A 21,250-nucleotide genomic window follows, 5' to 3' on the forward strand; every position below is an offset into this window, starting at 1 on the left:
AAAGAGACAGTGCATGAGTGGGGAGGGGAAGACAGAGAGAGGGAGACAGAGAATCCCAAGCAGGCTCTACAGCTGTCAGCGCAGAGCCTGATGCAGGGCTCAAACTCATGAACTTTGAGATCATGAGTTGGACACTTAACTGAATGAGCCACTCAGGCGCCCCTCAATATAAATTTCTTAATCACCTTCTCAAATTCAGTAGAAAGCCCGATGATAATTATCAATGCTATCAAAATTAATTTATGTAGTAACATGAGGAAAATTAACATTATTAAGACACTGAGTATTCCTATACATGAACCTGAGATATATTTCCATTTATCTAGGTATGCTTTCATCTCTAGTATTGTTTTTCAACAAAAACTTTATAGTTTTCTCAAAAAAATCATAACTTATCATTATTTTTTAAATGCTCTGCAACTGTTAGATATTTAGAAGGCTCTCAAAGCTTTATTATTGACTATCACAATAAGCAACCATTTTAAGAATAAAATATCTGGTTGACTTTCTAGACTGTTCTTTAGGGCCAAATCTTAGAGGTCTGTCACCTGGAAGTTTTTGAGGAGAGCACCGAGGAAAGTGAAAGTCCTATTACTAATTTCTATTTTTTCTGAATCTCGGTGTCTAATTTTTTTTAAATTCAGAGTATTCTAAGGGCACCTGGATGGCTCAGTCGGTTAAGTGTCCGACTTCAGCTCAGGTCATGATCTCGCAGTTTGTGAGTTCGAGTTCTGCATGGGGTTCTGTGCTAACAGCTCAGATTCTGAGCCTGACTCTGATTCTGTGTCTCCCTCTCTCTCTGTCCCTCCCCAACTTGCACTCTGTCTCTCTCTCTCTCAAAAAAAAAAAATAAACATTGAAAAAAAAATTTTTTTTTAATTCAAAGCATTCTATTTTATCTCACTTCATCATATTAAAAAAGAGTTCTTTTGGGGCGCCTGGGTGGCTCAATCGGTTAAGCGTCCGACTTCAGTTCAGGTCATGATCTCAACAGCTCATGAGTTTGAGCCTCGCGTTGGGCTCTGTGCTGACAGCTCAGAACCTGGAACCTACTTCAGGTCCTGTGTCTCCCTCTCTCTCTGCCCCTCCCCCACTCACACTCTCTGTCAAAAATAAACATTAAAAAAAAAAAAAAAGAGTTCCTTCATATATATGACCAGGTGTGTCATACTAATACAAATATAATTCATGATATAATTTTATAGCTTTAAGTAACCTGTTTAGAAGACTAGTCCTAATGACAAACCAGGAAGAAAAAAAAATACCTTGATTTAAAAAAAAAAAGTCAAATTCCATCTTCCATTAGAATGTTTAAAATTGAGAGATGAATTTATAAAAGGTAGGATTTAGTCACTTTAAGTTACGTTTGAGTATTGGAGTTTATTTAGCAACATTTAGCTAAGCTCTAGTTCGCAAAGCACTGATCTCTGTCACCAGAGACATGGCTGCTTAGTCCACCACCAGTAGCTTCCGGATGACCGCTGAACAGAAGAAAGTTGGGGCAGAACTGTTTTGGTCATGTCTCGAGGTAAATGGAAGAAGGAGCAACAGCCTTGGACTCTCCTTGTTCTAGCGTGATAAAAGAGATCAGTAAGAAGTAGAAAAAAGGTATTAACTGACCAGAATTTCAATAAAAATGTGAAAAAAATAAATAAAATCTTAAAAAGAAGTAAAATAAAGGTATGCCACCCATTCAGCTCTCCTCTCCCAGTGAGCACCATCTGTAGCACCTGAACTCAACCCTCTTTTTTTTAATCCTAGGAAGAATTAAATCCATCCCATTTGTGAAAGCCTCTATGAGTAGCAGCAGTTACATTCAAAATAAGAGGGAGAAAAGAAAGAAAATAAGTATCCATAAGATTTATGTGAGGAAAACACACACACACACACACACACACACACACACACACACACACACACACACACCTTGGAGCAATCCTTAGTAGATGAAAATTTAGCAGGTGTAAACGACTTTTCTTAAAATACTTTCCATTGAAAAACAATAAAACTTTGTAACATAAAATAAAACACAGATGTGGGAAGCAACACAAAATCTGTGTATATTAACAAAATAACAGTGTTATATGATCTGTAGAGGGGCATAAAATGATTCTTTTCACTTTGAATAGTAATTGACATTTTTTTACCATAAGCTCATAGTAGTTCTGTAATAATAACTTTTTAAAGACTAATTAAAGTTAAATCCATTAGAGCTAAAAAGTAGAATCAAGCCACAAAATTTATCTGTTTTTTTTAAGTATCTGCTGAAGCCACACAGCTCTGGGTCTACTTAGGAGATGAATGATCTCTGGACATTCAACTCTAAATCACATGCCTAGCACAGTACCTGAAACATTCTAGAATATTAAATGTGAATACTCTATTCAATAAAAATGCTTTTTACTTTAAAAAGTATTTTAATCTCTTTCCATCTTCATCCAGTCCTTTATCACAAAAAATACATATTTACTCATGTTACATATCTCATGGAAGGGAAAACGAGGCCAAGAAGAGTTAAACGTAACATGTAAATGGCCTTTTCAATACACAAACTTCCATTATTAAGAGACTAATATTCCAAAAGGGAGCGCGGCCCACCACGTACAAGGCTCAGAACTCACTTACCTGGTGTGTCCTAAAGATTCTCGCCATATTGGCAGCATCACAACAGGCTTAACCGCACACTCCAAAATAGCTAAAGCCAATGCAAATTCTCTGGGTTTGCTACACATCTGAACTGCCTTGATCCAATTCGCCCTGTATGTCAGAAGGAGAAAAAAAAATTCTTTCACTTGTTGGTCTTCAATTAAAAGCACAAGAGTTGTGATTCATGACTCCACCTCATACGGCAGATGTTTCCAGGCCAAGCAAGTATCAATACACTGCTACTGGAAGTTCCTAACTCACCGAGTCACAGATTTTGAACACTAGAAGGAATCCCAGAGGTCAGTTAGTCTTTCAACTCCTTAAATGTTCTACATTGTTCTGGAACTTTGTCTTGCCTTCACTTGACTCCAGGGATAAAGACTTTGCTTTCCAGAAATCTTCCAAATGCTAACGCTGGTTCAATAACTTGGAAGTACACTCACATCCCTCATGTCCTCAGTGTTTTGCTGCCTAAACTGACTGCATTCAATTTATTGGTAACAAGTTTAAAGTGAGCACCTGCAATAAGCATTTCGGAAATATTTAGTATATTCACAGCAATAAATGAACCTTAGTGTCCTTTACCTGTGTGAAGCCCAATTTGGATGAAGAAAGGATGAAGGGATATTGTTTTCCAGTTGGGTGATAGTCAGCCTCAGTGTAGATATGGTAAGAACTTTGGACCCATGGACAGAACCATTCCATTTGAACTCTCCTGCTGGAGTCAGACAGAATTTATGTGCAAGATGCCTTCTCTTATCATGATCTTCTCTGTGCTGGTGCTTATTCAAAGCAAATGAATTGGTGGAGTACTGATTGTGGTAGACTCGATACTTCCCTTCTTGACCCAACTTAAAATAATTGTTGATATTTCCTTTCATGACCACTTCCTTTTTGGTGCTCAACCGTGAAATTTCTCCTTGAGAGTTAACTACCAGTACCTGACCAAGAAGATAAAGAGACTCATTATTCATATCAAATATGTAAACTTGATCAACTGTCTTTTAATGATTTGTAATTTATCATTCCAAATAAGGTATACCTTATGACTGAACTTTTGAAATGTTACGTTTATTTATTTTGAGAGAGACACAGAGTCTACAAACAGGGGAGGGGCAGAGAGATAGAGAGAGAGAGAGAGAGAGAGAGAGAGAGAGAGAGAGAGAAGAGACAGAGAATCCCAAGCAGGCTCCACACTGTCAGCACACAGCCCAACCTGGGGCTTGACTCACGAACTGTGAGATCATGACCTGAGCCCAAATCAAGAGTCAGACGCTTAACCGACTAAGCCACCCAGGTGCCCCGTGAACTTCTGAAATTTATAAGCGAAATTAAAAGCTAAAGCTAACTGTTTACAATTAAACAACCAAGATCTTCCCACAAAGAGAATCTCTATTATACGTCACACATTATTATTTTCATGCATCTCAAATACACACACAAAACTGCATGTGTATATCATTCACCAATCGTTAGTTCCAGCCTAAAAAACACAGGTTAGGGAAGAAGGAAACCATGGCATGTACTATTCCCCAAAAGATATATTCCTAAAAATATCTTTTCTTCTGTTCCTTTTATCATTCCAGCTTTAGCATAAGAGCCCACAGATACTTTAAAATCATGTTTTCAAACAGTTGATCCCAATCCTTTAGTGAACCATGAAATCGACAGTGGATCATATTCAACTTTATAAAAAACAAAGTATAATATACTCGAGTAGACTAGAAAACACCAGAGTGCATCACACACAGTTAGGTAAAATCCTTTTTCAGGAAACTATTGAATAGGAGTCCTGGGTTGCTAAGAAAAATGTCATACTAAGGGTCAGAGTGAAAAACCAGCTTGAAAACTGCTGCTTTAAAGCAACTCCTATAGGGGCGCCTGGATGGCTCAGTTGTGTAAGCATCCAACTTCAGCTCAGGTCAAGCCATGAGTTGAACCCCGTGTGTCGGGCTCTGTGCTGACAGCTTGGAGTCTGGAGCCTCTTTGGATTCTGTGTCTCCCTCTCTCTCTGCCCCTCCCCCACTTGTGCCCTGACTGACTCTCACTCTTTCTCTCTCTCAAAAATGACCATTAAAGAAAAAAAATAATAAAATAAAGCAACTCCTACAATGTTTATAAAAGAATATTGTATATTCTTGCATATCTACCTTGTAAATAATTCTTAAATGTGGGAGACACATTGTGGCATTATTCTGCCACCCTGGCTAGCTGGGGGGCAAATACTAAGTCCTAGCTGGGGTGCCTGGCGGGCTCAGTTGAGGTTTTGAGTTCGAGCCCCACACTGAGTATGGAGATTACTTAAAAAAAATTTTTTTTTAATTACTAAATCCTAGCTTCGGTCTTTTTGTTCATAATCAGAGCTAGGATGCTGTGCTGTTCTGTGCACCGTACTCTGCTACTATCATGGGGCAAGCAGAGACCCATCCACTAGCTGCAGGTTCAGCTAAATTTATTATAACCAGCACTGAGCATTAGGTCATCTCTAACTCTTTACTAAAGCCCACAAACAGGGTACTCATTACCACATGTGTAAAAGAAGGCTCTATCTCTTTAGAATTATATACAATAAAAGTAGCCATACAGAAAGAAAGTATACCACCCATTTATAGCATTTCCCTGCATGAACTGAAATTTGGGTACACAACTATACTTACTGTAATACAGGATGAAACTAACCACTTTCAATCTGGTTACCCACTACACTCTTGGAAGGAGAGCAAATAGAATTCAAAAGGAGGTCTACAAACTTCCCATCCCTATTTTTAAGGCATGATAAATAAAATTATTTCACACTCCAGAGATTTTTGTGTTAAGCAGAAAAAACATACCTCTTTGCCCTCCTTAAATAATTTATTTGCTTCATGGGCTGCAGCAGCCACCTGTTGGCTCTTCAGCTGACTCAGCTTGCTGTCTGGATTCCGTAATCTGGTGATAATTCGAGTTGACCCAGATGTCCCTCTTCCAGCTCCAGGAGACTCACTTATTTCTCCATTAGACTTCTCTGATTTGAAATCACCTGTTAGCAAACGAAAAGCCAAAAGTAAATGCTAAGAGTAAGTAAGTTATAGCAATTTCTGATTTATCCAAAACTCATACCTGATGCACATCTAAGATCCAGAAAGTAAACAAAAAGTCCTTGAATAGCCAAAGCAAATGTATTCATTCTTAAGGGTTTTGCTTAGAAGAAAGTATGTCAGAACTTTACTGTCATTTATTATTTTACAGAAAATTCAAACATGCCAGGTTATCTGTATCAAAGCACATCTACTAGAAAACATGAAGGGCTGCTACAAATTTATAAACATCATAACTCAAAATGCACACTAATAAAATGTTGCCTCATATATTCAATGTGGATTTTGTATACAAAGTAAATGGTATAATTAATTTTAGAAAGATGTCCACTGAAATTGTTTAAATACATAATAGTTTAAAGCTTATAAACATAAATGCCAAGTGAATTTTCACCTAAGAAATCTAGATAGTTATCTGTGTATACAAGTAATTATACATGCAAAATCAACTAAATCAGGTTTTTTTAATGGTATAAAGACCTCTCACATTTTCATAATAACTTAATTTTTTTTTTTAAGTGACAGATTGTTATGCCAAAGGACATTTTCTGCTTTTCCATGAATCTCACTTTGGCTGAGAATTTCTCTACATTCTTAAAACTTTTGCATCACTATCCAATTTCCACTGGCCAGATAGCTGAACAAGATTTCTCTTTTCAATTTAAAACTTTTTAAAATTTGGGTCGCCTGGGTGGCTCTGTTGGTTAAGCATCCGACTTCGGCTCAAGTCATGATCTCATGGTCCATGAGTTCGAGCCCCACATCGGGCTCTGTGCTGACAGGCTCAGAGCCTGGAGCCCGCTTCCAATTCTGTGTCTCCCTCTCCCCTTGCCTGTCCCCTGCTCACTCCCTGGCTCTCTCCTTCTCAAAAACAAATAAATGTTAAAAAAAAAAAATTATAAAGTTTTTTAAATTAAGAATTGTGTGGCACTGGAAAATGAAAGATTAAACAGAAAACTTGCTATATTTTATAAAAATTGCATTTTGAGTAGAAAAAAAATTAGAATGGGAAAACTATTTTAGAAAATATAAAATTCAGGAAAGCATTTCTTAATTTTATCTGACCAACACCCCTTCTTTCCTTTGGAGATATGCTTTTCCCCTACTTCAGTCATATTATTCAGCCAGGGCTACAAAATAATTATCCTGCTATATTGGGTAAACAATGTCACCCAGCTTGGCCAAAGAGAGCATATCACTGCCTGGCCACAGTGACTGTCCAGATCTGGCTATGTGGCCCCAGCCATTCAGCCCACTACTCTAATTTTCAAAATCTGGTGACAGATAAAGCCTCTTGCTTTTTTAAAATTCTATTTTATTTTATGTACGTATGTATGTAATCTCTACACCCAATGTGTATATATGTATGTATGTAATCTCTACACCCAACATGTATGTATGTATGTATGTATGTATGTATATAAACAATCTCTACACCCAATGTGGGGCTCAAACTCTCGACCCCAAGACCAAAAGTTGTATGCTCTTCTGACTGAGCCAGCCAGGCACCCTGGTCTTGTTTTTTGTGTTAGTGAGCAGAAAGAGTATAAATTAGGGGTTGTCTACTTTTATCTCACAACATGGAAAAAAGTTTCAACAATAAGAGACAGTAAGTTATTGGGGAGGGAGGGTGGATACGAGGAAGAGAAAGACCCATGGTAACCTCGTTTGGCTCCCACGGTTCAATAATGCACCTGAGGCTGTCTGTCACTCCCTCTAGACTTCCCAGAAGCATCAGCCAATTAAATTCTCTTTTCATTGTAAGCAAGTCTGGTGGATTTCTGTCACTTACAACCAATAAATTCTAAATAATCCAGTAGAATATTTAAAAATGTTTGAGCCCAAAATATGGCACTAACTAAATCAAGGTAAGGGTACAGGTATTATCAGGTGTTTTTCTGGCCCAGGTTGAAAAGCCAGAAACCTTCGATGTGTGACATCAAAGCGGTTGGTCAGACTATCAACAATGTTCTCTTGGGTCTCAGACCATGAGCCTACCAATGTTGAAGTTCATACCAAGATGTTGAACTACAGTAGCTATTTCCTGGGACCATTAATACGGCCCTACAATAAACACTTCATAGAAAGCATCTGATCTAGGCTAAATTTCCTAAAACCAGCAAGGGCAAGCACAGTGCTTTTTAAGAGAAGCCCTTCAACTAAGAACCTGAGAGTCCATCCTTTGACACTTTGCTAAGGTGCCTTTTTTTTTTTTAAGTTTATTTATTTATTGAAGTAATCTCTACTCCCCATGTGGAGCTAAACTCAAGGAACTAAAGATCAAGAGTCGACCCGAGGGGCACCTGGGTGGCTCAGTCGGCTGAGCGTCCGACTTTTGACTCTGTCCGACTTTGACTTCGGCTCAGGTCCCGTCATGATCTCATGGTTCGTGAGGGGAGTTCGAGCCCCACACTGGGCTGCCTGCTGTCAGCCTGCTTCCGCACAAGAGCCCGCTTCGTTTCCCCAGCTTGAGCTCTCTCAAAAATAAATTAATATTAAAAAAAAAGAGTTGACCCCCAAGATCAAGAGTCACAAGCTCTTGCAACTAAGCCAGCCAGGCACCCCTGACACTTGCTAAATTGCATGCAAATAAGAGAAAGGAGGTATAAAATTCATCCTTAGGGGTAAGACTTGAAGTGGCAGAGAAAGGGAACAAGGCCTGTCTCACAGCCCGTACCCAGAGGCCACATTCCTCCCATTATAAAGGAGTGAATCACTTCCATGCAGCCTGGAGGCAGAGTACAGAGCGGCTTTAGGCCAGCCTCTGGAGCTCCTTGTTTAAGGATGGCAGGAGGCAGAAGCCTAGGCAGACTTTATTTACCTGAAGGCTAGGGAATCTGGTCTGAAGAGCAGACCCACAGAGCAAGTACGGTGGCTACACCTTCAGAGACCCTGAGCAGAGTTTCTGGGTATTAGGTGCTAGGCTGGGAACCCAGGCAATCTACCAGGGAGTGCTACTGCCAGAAAAAACTCCCCATCTGCCATGCTGAGAGAGATGATTATTTAAACCTACAGCAATCCCCAGCAACCCATTCTGGAAAGCAAGAACCAGGCTGCTAAAGCAGATTGGCCTCTGGAAGGGGGATCTTCCCAGGTACTTCTCACATTTCATCCACAGCCATCCTCCAAAACACCAAAGGCAGCCAGATTCACCAGAGAATACCTTCCACTATCAGGATAGCAAGTGTCATAGAAAGTTTAAATTCATAATCTGGCTCACAGATTGTGAGATTGAGAGAAGCTACACCCAGACCAAATCAAAAACAATACACAATACCCAGAAGTTCTAGATAAAGTTACAATTACCAGATGTACTTTGGGGAAGTTTTTGAAAACCTCTTCAGTTGTGGTGAGGTCTTCACAGTGTGTTCAGCAGAGACAGTTTTAAATTTGAGTAAATATGTTTGTGCCGAGCTACCAAAGGGTAGAGCTGTGGGTACTTGTTTCCTATCTTTGCAGCATCCCTCTTTCTTTGGAAAACCACTCCTACCCCGCTCCAGTCATACACTTTTGCTGGAGCCATCAAGTATAATACCTTGCCTGCCCTGGCCACAGGAGTGGGAACAATATGTCCAAGATAGGCCACTCAAATTTCTTCCTCAAGGACTTTTGATTTGGAGCAGGAGTAGGGGCCTTGCCTTTGGGTCACAGACCTTGGAAAGATAGGAATACAAACCGCTGGTGCCATCTTCCCTGCCACTTGGAAAAAGCCTGTCTGCATCAGGAGAGAATGAAGTTAACACACAAACACATGCCGATCAAAAGGTGGGAGAGAAAGAGAGGAAGACAGAAAAGCTTTGATACCTGGGGGTCCAGGTATCTGAACTTCCCAATTACATGAGCTAATTACATTCCCTTTTCACTGAAGCTACTTTGTGCTGGTTTGGCAGCTTGCAACTGAAAAGAAGTTCTAATTAAAACAGATCTCTATCTCATACCATACACAAAATTATACAGGATTAAAAACAAAGTTACAGAAGTACTATGTGAAATTACTACAAAACATGTGCATGCTTGGGGTAGGGTTTTCCTGAGTAAAACACAAAATCCAGAGAAAACTTAAAGAAAGAAATTTAACTATATAAAAATATCTGTATAACAAGATAACAGGAAGAGTTAAAAGCAAGCAGTGACTATGTAAGTATATACATAAAATCAAAGATAATAGCCATAATACATAAAGCATTCCTAAAACTCATTAAGAAAAACTGTCAAAACTCAACAGGAAAAAACGAACAAAAGATAGGAATCAGCAATTCACTAAAAGTCCAACCAACACATAAAAAGAAACTCAACCATGTTAGTAAGCAACGATATGCAAATTTTTAAATGAAATATTTTTCACCATTAGCAAAAATGTAAACGGTGGATGATGTTGAATTCTTCTTCGTATGTATGAAGAAATAACCTATTATGTAAATTATTGGTATAAATCCCTTTTAATGTACAATTAAGCAGCAGTCATCACTATTTTTAAAATGTACCTACCATTTGACCCAGCAATTTCACTTACTGTTCCTATACTGCCAGAAATACTTACATAAATACACAAAGATATATGCTAAGGATGTTTAAAAAGGCACCACTATTTGTAACAAGAAAAAAACTGTTAACAGACTCAATGTCCACTAATAGAGAAATAGTAAATAAATTACTGTTCATCCATACTGTGGAGTACCATGCAGCAGTTAAAAAAAAAAAAAAATGAACGAACTCAATTTATATCATGAAAAGGTCCCCTACATGGAAAAAAAGCAAGATGCAGAACCATACATGCAAAATGATTCCATTTTTGCGAAAAATAAAATAAAATAAAAATAAACCTTCTTGTAAACACACATACATTATGTAACCACGTGGAAAAAAATAGAAAATGTTACACACCAAACTGCTGACAGTGGTTACCTGTGGGGAGGGGGTAGTAAAAAGATTTTTTCCTGTGTGCTTTTGCATTTTTTTAAATAAAGACAATGAATGCAAGTGCTATTCGTGCTTAAAAAAAAAAAAAAAAAAAAAAAAAGAAGCAAAAAAGGCAAAGAAAATCTAGGTCTTCCCACCCCATCAAACTTTTATTCAAAAAATTAAAAATTAAAAAAATGAAAAAGCTCGCTTGAATGGATGAAGCGTATTCTTACCTATCTCTTCTTGAATAGAGACAGGTGTATGAGACTCTCTTTCTCCATTTTCAGGCTCATCAGCTGCCTTAGCAGATTCGCTCTGGGAAGAATTTAGTTCACTGCTGCTGTTACTGTTTTCCAGATTAGGCTGGATGGAGGTAGTGGTAGCACTAGTGTTACTGCTGTCACAGGTCTTGTTAGGGTCTTCTAGAAAAATAGAATATCTGATTTTTAGATTAGAAATCACATGAAAAGCCACTGCTTTGCCAGAAAAGACATTTCGCTGTTTTAGGTTTGCATTATAAAGCTAGATTTCAAAAAGAAAAGCTGCTCACGTAGGAAGGATGTAATGTCTGAGATTTATAAGCAACACCCTAGGAGTTGTTTTTTAAGCCTTTCAGTCTATTAACTCAGCCTCTTAGCATCTTAGTCTCTAGCACAAGGCAGACAGCCTTTCAGTTACCCCAGAGCTGAAGAAGAAGAATAAAGTGATAGAATTATCCCACAAAATGTAGAAATGGTTTTGAGATAATCCCTCAAAATCTGAAATTTATATTCTTTCCAAAAAGTAGTCAAACAGTATTAGGAACAGTATTAAACAGGATTATTTATCTCTAAGATTTTCTGCTTGAATTCTGTGTTCCCAAATTAACTAGAAGGTAACACTTAAGTCATTGTAAATTTTAAGACCAATTTAATAGTTAGCAGTAAGAGTACTGCTCCTAAAAGAATCATCAAAATGAACGCTACCATGAATGGAGAGCCTAGGTCTTTCCATGGTAGTTCAGAAATTAAGAGCCTCCCTCCCTCTGTATTTCATTTTGCCACTAAGATACTTTTAAAATCAATCCCCTAAATTAAAAAGTGGTTGGCCGTATATCACAAAGGCTATCTCTAACGAATAATGAGTTCCTAGTTTTTTTTGAGAGAAGAATCCCAACAACCTGATAGGAAAATGAGAAAATCTATAAGCAGTCACAAAAGAAGTAAAAATGGCCTTGAAACATATGGAAAAATGGTCACTTAATTCAAACTAACAGAAATGCAAAGGAAAACTATACGGAGCTTCCCAGCTATCTGACTGGCAAAATTCCAAGTCTCACAATACATTCAGGTGAAGAGGCAGTTTGCTAACAGGCACTCCCACACACAACACTGTGAGAGTGAAAAATGGGGCAAAGCGCATAAAAAGGAACTGACAATATCTACACGTGCACTCACTCGTAACCTACCAATCCCATGTCTAGAAATCTATCCCGAAATACGCTGGCAAAAAAATACTAAATTACTTATTTACAGAGCTACTCATTCCAGCATTATTTATAATGGCGAAAGACCAGAGACACAATGTCCATCAATGGGGCACTGGTTGAAAAAAAGGTGACACACACATGAAATATCATGCACCATAACAGGACTAGGGAAATCACGATATCCACATATGAATGGTTAAATGTAAGAAAGCGAAGTGTGTTGGGGCGCCTGGGTGGCGCAGTCGGTTAAGCGTCCGACTTCAGCCAGGTCACAATCTCGCGGTCCTTGAGTTCAAGCCCCCGCGTCGGGCTCTGGGCTGATGGCTCGGAGCCTGGAGCCTGTTTCCGATTCTGTGTCTCCCTCTCTCTCTGCCCCTCCCCCGTTCATGCTCTGTATCTCTCTGTCCCCAAAATAAATAAACGTTGAAAAAAAAAAATTAAAAAAAAAAAAAAGCGAAGTGTGAAATAGTACTTATAGTATGCCAACTTCTGTGTAAGAAGGGGAGAAAAATACAAGTTTAAGGACAGATTTTTGCCTTTACTTATAAAAATTTTTAAAACGCTGGAAAAATAACCAAAAATTAATAAAAATGACTACCTAAGAGGGAAGGAAAGGAAATGATTACCTAGAGAGGGAATATACACAGTTACACAGCTTGATTTTGGAATCATGTAACTGTTTTACATTTTTTTTAAATTAAAGTTAGAAATGCAATCCCTAAAAATTGAAAACTGAAATAAACCTAATTGTATATCAAGTTGTTGACATAACCATAAAATAAAAATTATTTTAAGTGACTTTGAAACACAGTACTTTGACTATACGTCCTTAATGGAAATACAGCATAAGGATGAATAGAGAGCTACAAAAAAAATCTGAAATGCTATTCAGTGGTCTTACTGTCAACAGTAATATTGTTATTACAAAATGGCTATGATATACAAAATAATTTCCTTTTTTTTTTTAATTTATTTGAGAGTGCACACGTGTGCATAAGCTGGGGAGGGGCAGAGAGAGAGGGAAAGAGAATCCCTCTGTCAGCACAGAGCCCAACATGGGGCTCGAACCCATGAACCATGAGATCATGACCTGAGCCAAAACCAAGAGTCAAACACTTAAACAGACTGAGCCACCCAGGCGCCCACAAAATCATTTCTTATTAATGTATACCATGGTATTAATATTAATAACATTATTATTAATGGACATCTGTATGAGAATAAAGCAAAAATGTAAGTTACTACTCCGTTAAGAGCTAATAAGGCTTTCAGTGTGAGAGAAGTGATGCAAGTTTAAAAACAAAAACAAACACAAAAAAGAAAAAAACACCAAAACTAAGTATGAAATCCTCAATCTGAATTGAAATGTCAATATGAATTGATGGTCTTTGTCTTTGTCTTTTCAAAAATACTTATTTGCTAACACCACCCACCAAAAAGGCCTAGAGGCAGTGACAGCCCAAAGCAGTAATACTCTGGGTCCAGATTGTGGTCTCTAAATATCATTCCCCACTAAAAGGAACCAGGGCTTCTTGGAGGAATGACTAATTCCAGGACTGGTGTAAGAAATACATAAGGGAAGCCCCACACGTCTTATTCTGCCAAAAAGTGGAGACGCTATCTAAGGTTACCAGGGTTATGGAAAAAGGACTCAAAAGCCAACACGAAGGGGACTGTGGTCAATATAAGCAAAATAAATAACTACAACTGAATGAAAGAAACTGAGTATATGAAGGTCCAGGATCTCAAACAGATTCTTAAAATGAGAAAGCCATGCCCTGTGTAAAAGTCCGTAACTCATGACTCACCACTGAAGGTAACTGTTATACCAACTCCTGACTCTGAAAATTAAAATTAAAGAGAAATAATTTAAGCATTTATTCCTGCTCTGACTACAGTTCAAGGTATTCACACAGCCTTGGTTAATGAGGGAAAATTCTCCACAGAATTTCAGTTTAAAAAAAAATAGAAAAAACAAAAATCAATGTATTATAATCTCCAAATAGATAACTATCTCTGAAATGACCATGAATGAATGAGAGGTTAACAGGAAATTTTATAATGTCACTACCTGAACTCACTGATCAATTTCACCATTTATAAAGGCAAAACAAACAGACATCATATCATGAGCCTTTTGATGCTATATGGTATGAAGTACCCAGAGCACATAGCTTATGGAATATTCTTGCCAAAAACAGTTAACAATGAATGTAATCAAGCTTTTAGAATAAATTAAAGAACACTAAGAAGAAGGAAACAGACAAATTCCAAATGCAGGATACCCATAGCAGGATTACACTAGTATTCTTCAACAAGTCAACAGCATAAAAAAAAAATTGGGGGAAACAGAGTACTCTAGACTAAGAGACTCAAGAGATGTAAAACCATATGTAATGGGGCACCTGGGAGGCTCAGTCAGTTGAGCATCTGACTCCTAATTTTGGGTCAGGTCATGATCTCACGGTTGTGAAACCAAGTCCTGTGTCCGACTCTGCATTCAGCATGGAGCCTGCTTAGGATTCTCTCTCCCACTCTGCCCTTCCCCCGCTTGTCCACAGTGTCTCTCTCTCTCTCTCTCTCTCTCTCTCTCTCTCTCTCTCTCTCTCTCTCTTTCCCTCCATCCCTCCCTCCTCCCCTGCCTCAAAATATATAAATATTTTTTTTGAAAAGGTTCTAGGGGTGCCTGGGTGGCTCAGTCATTTAAGCATTTGACTCTTGATTTCGGCTCAGGTCATAATCTCACAGTTTGCGGGTTTGAGCCCCACGTCAGGCTCTGCGCTGATAGCGTGGAGCCTGCTTGGGATTCTCTGTCTACCTCTCTCTCTGCCCCTTCCTCCCTCTCTCTCTCAAAAATAAATAAACATTTTGAAAAAAGAATATATTTTTAAAAGGGTTTTAAATAATATGTAACACAATACACCTGCTATCAAGATTAAAACAACTAAAAGAGAAATATACAGTGTTTTAGCAAATCATGTAAATCAATTCAACGAAGCAAAAGCATGTGAATTATACATCACTTTGAGCTCCAGTATCAATAGTCTTGATTCCACTGTGTATCCCTTATAAAAACAAAACATGTTAGTGAACACAGGTTTCAGAGTGACAATTTACTTCAGGCAGGGGAGAGGGAGGCAGGGGATATGACTGGGGAGATGATTATAGATGCAGGTTAGTTTCAAAGCAGGACTTAGCTCTTTGTTTTAAGTGACAGGTTCCTAAGTATTTATTTTCATTATCATTAAGCAATTTAAAACCTTAATGAATAAATTAAGGGGGACACACAATGGTCAATGATGAGTACAATTAACTAAGGATTATGATTTATCTAACAATGTACACCTAGGGTCAAAAAAGAAAACAATTTGGGGGCACCTGGGTGGCTCGGTCAGTTAAGCATCCGACTTCGGCTCAGGTCATGATCTCACGGTCCGTGAGTTCGAGCCCCGCGTCGGGCTCTGTGCTGACCGCTCAGGGCCTGGAGCCTGTTTCAGATTCTGTGTCTCCCTCTCTCTCTGCCCCTCCCCTGTTCATGCTCTGTCTCTCTCTGTCTCAAAAATAAATAAACGTTAAAAAAATTAAAAAAAAAAAAGGAAACAATTTTTTATTTCAGCAAAAAAGGGGCAGAGTAAAAAAAATCACGGGTAAAGCAAATATGACAAAATCTTGACAATTTTCTATCTAAGTGTTAGATATATGGTAGTGGGGGTGCAGTCATTATACTCTTCTCTTAACTTCTGTGTATGTTTGAAAATTTTTATAGTAAACAAATTTTATGTGGAGGATGGAAATAATTTAATATCTGACAGCTGCAAACCACTAACACAATCAACTAACTCTTGTTGGAAAAATGCATATATCTGAAACAAAAGAGGTCTCACGTGAATAATATCAAATTCTTCACTAACCATTCTTTTCACAGCTGTAAAGTCTAGATTTGTAAAGCGCAGCAGTCCTAATTTATAAAGGTCTAATTAACATCTTCTCAAATAATGAAACAATATATAAAGATAACCATCCCAAGAAAGAAAGAAAGAAAGAAAGAAAGAAAGAAAGAAAGAAAGAAAGAAAGAAAGAAATCCTCTCATTTATGAGCTCAGAGTTCAGAGTGTACTTTCTCACAGAAAAATAAGAAAAAGTGATTAGATTCTACACCAGCCCACAAAAACTTTTTTAACATAATATACTCCAAGTATGGTTTTAACTAAGAAAATACTTCTGGGGGGCACCTGGGTGACTCGGTTGAGCACCCGACTTTTGATTTTGGCTCAAGACATAATCCCACAGTTGTGGGATCGAGCCCCACGTCAGGCTCAGGCAACCCTGCTTGGGATATCCCCCCCCACCCGCCCTCCCCTGTTTGCATGCAAGCTTATGCTCAAGCACTCTCTCTCAAAATAAGTAAGTAAACATTAAAAAGAAAAGAAAATAATTCTGGAATAGGAACTTAAGAGATTCTGACTATACACATCTTAAAATTCTTTAGAGAAAGTGTTTTCTGCTAGTAGGGAGAAAATGGTACTTCATAAAGAACAGGGAATCAATCCCTTACCAGGTATTCTGATATTTAAAAAAAGCCAATAACCCACTGAAAGCAAATGGGAGTTCAAATTCTATCCATTTAAACTTTCGAGGTGACAATAAGCTGAGGACTACCACAAACTCATAAAACATATAGCTTTTTTGTTAGTTTGTCCCCAGTTAATTTGTCTTGATTGGAAAACAGTGTTTTCCTCCATTTCAGTGTAGCATACTGACTTTGGGTTTTGTTTTGGTTTTTTTTCAATAATTGCTCTAGGGGCGCTTGGCTGGCTCAGTCAGAAGCGGGTACAACTCTTGATCTTGGGGTCATGAGTTCAAGCCCCACACTGGGTGTAGAGATTACTAAAAAAATTAATAAATAAACCTTAATTGTTCTAGAACTCTTCACTTCTTTATTTCATTTGGCTACAGAATTAAAGGAAATATGAACCGTTTGCTTCAAAACACCACCAAGAAGGTACTGTCTACCAACATACATTTTTTAATATTTATTTATTTTTGAGAGAGAGAGAGAGAGAGAGAGAGAGAGAGAATGCACGCACAAGCGAGGGGAAGAGAGAGAGGGAGACAGGAGGATCCGAAGCAGGCAGAGCCTAACGTGGGGCTTGAACTCACAAACCATGAAATCGTGACCTGAGCCAAAGTCAGACGCTTAACCTACTGAACTACTGAGGCACCGCCACCCCCGCAACATATACATTTCCAAATGTTCCAAAGGCCAAATGTTCTAGCCCTATGGCAAATATTGTAAGTTTTGGTACTTACGATACCATTTTCATTAGACATGATGTAAATGAGTAAAAATAAGGTAATTTTGTAGTCATCCCCCAAACCAAAAATACCCCTTGATCTTCAACGCCTGAACATTAACACCAAAGCCTAAAAAATTTCTAAGCAAAGTACTACAAAGAGAAAAAAGTAAATTTTCCTTCTGAAGGTACTAAAGGAATTTTTTTAAGGAAAAAAATGAGGTAAAATAACCAGAATGTATATGACTAGAAACTAAAACCAAACATATTAAAAAGAATAAGAAACAAAAGAGTATTTAGCTGCACAAGTTCCCAAAGCCTTTACCGATCAACTCAGTGAGCTAAAATGTGGCTACTACATGAGATCACATCTAGTACCAATAGCTTCTTACCCACTGAATTTCCCTTGTAATAAAATGCAAAACTAAAACACAGTGCCTATCTTTTAAAATGTCATTATCTCAGAAAGTTAAGAAATAGATTAAATCAATGTTCTTTTAGTTGAACTTTATAGATGTTAGAGTTTCAATATGTCCACGGAAACGTGTTCAAACAATTATAGTTATGGAAATAAAGCCAGTTTTATCTACTACTCATATGTTCCTAATCCCAGTGATTAAATCTAGAGGCATGAATTTAAGACAGACACTGTATGCATTATGTTTGAATACAAACACTCAAGGTGGATTTGACTTTAAAATGTTACAAAGTTATGTGTCCTTCTCTCTCCACTTATGAATTTAAAACTCAACATTCTGGTACAAAAAGCTTCTCATCTAAAATCCAGGAAAGAAGTGTAATTCCTAAATTGAGCCTTTGTTAACTATAACGAAGTTATACTAAATAACATACTTGCTACATGGGGTTGTTTTTGGCAACATAAGTATTTTCATGAACTAAAGTGAAATGTCTGGAACACAGATGCAAGAAAAAAATCTAAGGAATAGGTATATTAAGAGATTAATTTTTTTAAGTGATGGCTACCAACCTTGCCCAAAATATGGCTGCCAACTTTTCAGCTTCATCTTCAATCTTAGCCACATAAAATCTTTCTGATCACTGATCGTACCCAATATGACATCATGAAACCTGCCCACTTTTCTCATATTCCCACTCCCACAGATTTTTAGACCATAAATTTGTAATGTTTCCTTTGCGTAAATTCATCAATCATATTACATAAAAATGACAGTACTCTCTGACAAGACTTTATGTCAAAATACAGCTTGAAATACTATACATTTACTCTTTTCTTTTTTTTAAGGCTTTAAAAATATTTTTATTTTTATTTTTTTTTTTATTTAAAAAAAATTTTTTTTTTTCCAACGTTTATTTATTTTGGGGACAGAGAGAGACAAAGCATGAACGGTGGAGGGGCAGAGAGAGAGGGAGACACAGAATCGGAAACAGGCTCCAGGCTCTGAGCCATCAGCCCAGAGCCCAACGCGGGGCTCAAACTCACGGACCGCGAGATCGTGACCTGGCTGAAGTCGGACGCTTAACCGACTGCGCCACCCAGGTGCCCCAAAAATTTTTAAGCTATATCCAACGCAGGGCTCAAACCCATAATCCCAAGAATCAGACGCTCTACCAACTGAGCCAGCCAGGCGCTCCAATACACATTTACTTCTAAAGAAATTCTAAAGTACATGTCTTTCTCAAGAGATTCTGGATATATTTCTAAGGAAATTTAAATTCTCACATTATTTAAAAAACGCCTTTCTATTCCAGAAAAGATATACAATATAAACACTAACCAAAAGCAGGCTATGTAGCTTAGAAATGTTATTAAAGATAAAGGATTATTTTACAATGAGAAAGTTAACTGAACAAGAAATATAAAGATTATGTGCACCTAATTACACAGCCTCAAACTATGTAATGCAAAAACTGACAAAAAGAAACTCCACAGTAAACTGTTAGAAGTAATTTTAAAATATCTCACAGAGAAGGAAAACAAATACTAGGAAGGATATAGATTTGAACGCCACAATTAAAAACCTTGACCCAGGGGCACCTGGGTAGCTCAGTCGGTTGAGCGTCTGATTCTTAATTTTGGCTTGGGTCATGATCCCAGAGCGGTGGGATATAACCCAGCATTGGGCTCTAGGCTGGGCGTGGAGCCTGCTTAAGATATTCTCTTTCTCTCTCTCTCTCTCTCTCTCTCTCTCTCTCTCTCTCTCTCTCTCTCTTTCTCTCCCTCTCTCCTTCTCTCTCCCTCCCTCCCTCTCTCTCTCCCTCTCTCCTTCTCTCTCTCTCCCTGCCTCTCTGTCTCCCCCTCTCTCTCTCTCCCTCCCTCTCTCTGTCTCCCTCTCTCTCTCTCTCTCCCCCTCTCTCTCTCTCCCTCTGCCCCCCCCACACCCCTCCGCCCCTCTCCCCCCTCCCCCGCTCGTGCTCTCTTTCTCTAAACAATAAAAAAAATAAAAAACCTTGACCTGATAGTCCAATACTGCACCCAACTAAAACACATATATTCTCTTCAAGCGTGCGTGAGACACTTGTCAACATTAACCAAATACTGAACCATTAAAAAAAGCCTCAACAATTTCTCTGATTACAGTCGGGAAGCTAAAAATCAGTAACAAAACGATAACCAGAAGGGGCGGGGGGGAGAAAACTATATCATAATGAAAATTAGAAAATAGTTTAAACTCAATGACAAAGACAATATAATATTTGTGGGATGCAGCTACAACAGCACAAAAAGGAAACTTACAGCCTTGACAGCGGAATAGAAAAACATAATAAAAATAGAAATAGAAAAAATAAATAAAAACTAAAAATCATAAAGCACCCATCTTGAAGAGCCAAGAGAGAAATAATATTTTCATCTAAATGCAGAAGGATGGGGGGCGCCTGGGTGGTTCAGTTGGTTAAGCATCCAACTCTTGATTTTGGCTCAGGACATGATCTCAGAGTTTGTAAGTTCAAGCCCCACGTTGGGCTATACACTGCTTGGGATTCTTGCTCTCTTTGCCCCTCCCCTGCTCCCTCTCTCTCTCTCAAAATAAATAAATAGATAGATAGATAGATAAATTTTTTTTGAATGTAGAAGGATAATTAGTATCAACTAGGATACTCTTTTGAGGAGGTTTTGTTTTGTTTTGTTTTAATGCAACCAACAAAGGGCACCTGGGTGGCTCAGGTCACGATCTCAAGGTTTGTGAGTTTGAGTCCTGCATCAGGCTCCATGCTGCCAGTGCAGAGCCTGCCTGGGATCCTCTCTCTCCCTCTCTTTCTGCCCCTCTCTCACTTTTGTGTGTGCGCTCTCTCTCTCTCAAAATAATAAATAAACTTAAAAAAATAAGTGCAACCCACAAAAATGATAAAAATTTAAAAATTTTAAAAGCAGGGGAAAAAAGCCAGGTGATGAATATGTTTGTCACAGATCGTGGTGATGGTTTCCTGAGTGTATATTTATCTCCAAACTCATCGAGTATACATTAAATATGTACAACTTTTTGTATGCCAATTATAGTTCAATAAAGTTTTTTTTAAAAAACAGGAGCAGTTAAAAAAAAAAAAAAAACCACCACAAAGATGCAAAGGAAATAATAAAGACAGGATCAGAAATAAACTGGAATAAACACAGAATCAAAAAAGGATCAACAAAGCCAAAAGTTATTTTTTTTAAAGAGTAATAAAAGGTGTTAACAGTTTTGTGAGATTTAACAAAGTTTTGTGAGATGATTAAAAAGAAAACAAATAACCAATTTCTGGACTGAAAAAAAAGAGAACATCACTGTAGATCCCTGCAGACATCAAAGAAACAGGATGTTATTATGCCAATAAAATTTAAAATTTAAGCAAAACAGGTAGATTCCTAGAAAAATGCAACTTACTAAACCTGACATAAAACAACA

At 37.9% G+C, this 21,250-nt stretch overlaps 1 protein-coding gene across 20 annotated transcripts in view; it reads right to left on the reverse strand.

Moving 5' to 3' along the window:
- The window catches only part of BPTF (bromodomain PHD finger transcription factor), a 147,988-nt gene that overhangs the window by 65,564 nt on the left and 61,174 nt on the right, over nt 1-21,250 (reverse strand). For 17 of the 20 annotated variants that reach the window (XM_043585034.1, XM_043585046.1, XM_043585042.1 and 14 more), the window contains 4 exons: nt 10,859-11,047; nt 5,478-5,665; nt 3,232-3,587; nt 2,626-2,757 (listed from right to left, as the gene is read on the reverse strand). In XM_043585034.1, the coding sequence (XP_043440969.1) occupies nt 2,626-2,757; nt 3,232-3,587; nt 5,478-5,665; nt 10,859-11,047 (865 nt within the window). The remainder of the gene's footprint in view (nt 1-2,625; nt 2,758-3,231; nt 3,588-5,477; nt 5,666-10,858; nt 11,048-21,250) is intronic. The other 3 variants (XM_043585037.1, XM_043585033.1, XM_043585027.1) reach the window with 2 other exon arrangements.

This window comes from Prionailurus bengalensis, chromosome E1, assembly GCF_016509475.1.
Source record: "Prionailurus bengalensis isolate Pbe53 chromosome E1, Fcat_Pben_1.1_paternal_pri, whole genome shotgun sequence".
In the NCBI taxonomy this organism is placed as follows: Eukaryota; Metazoa; Chordata; class Mammalia; order Carnivora; family Felidae; genus Prionailurus; species Prionailurus bengalensis.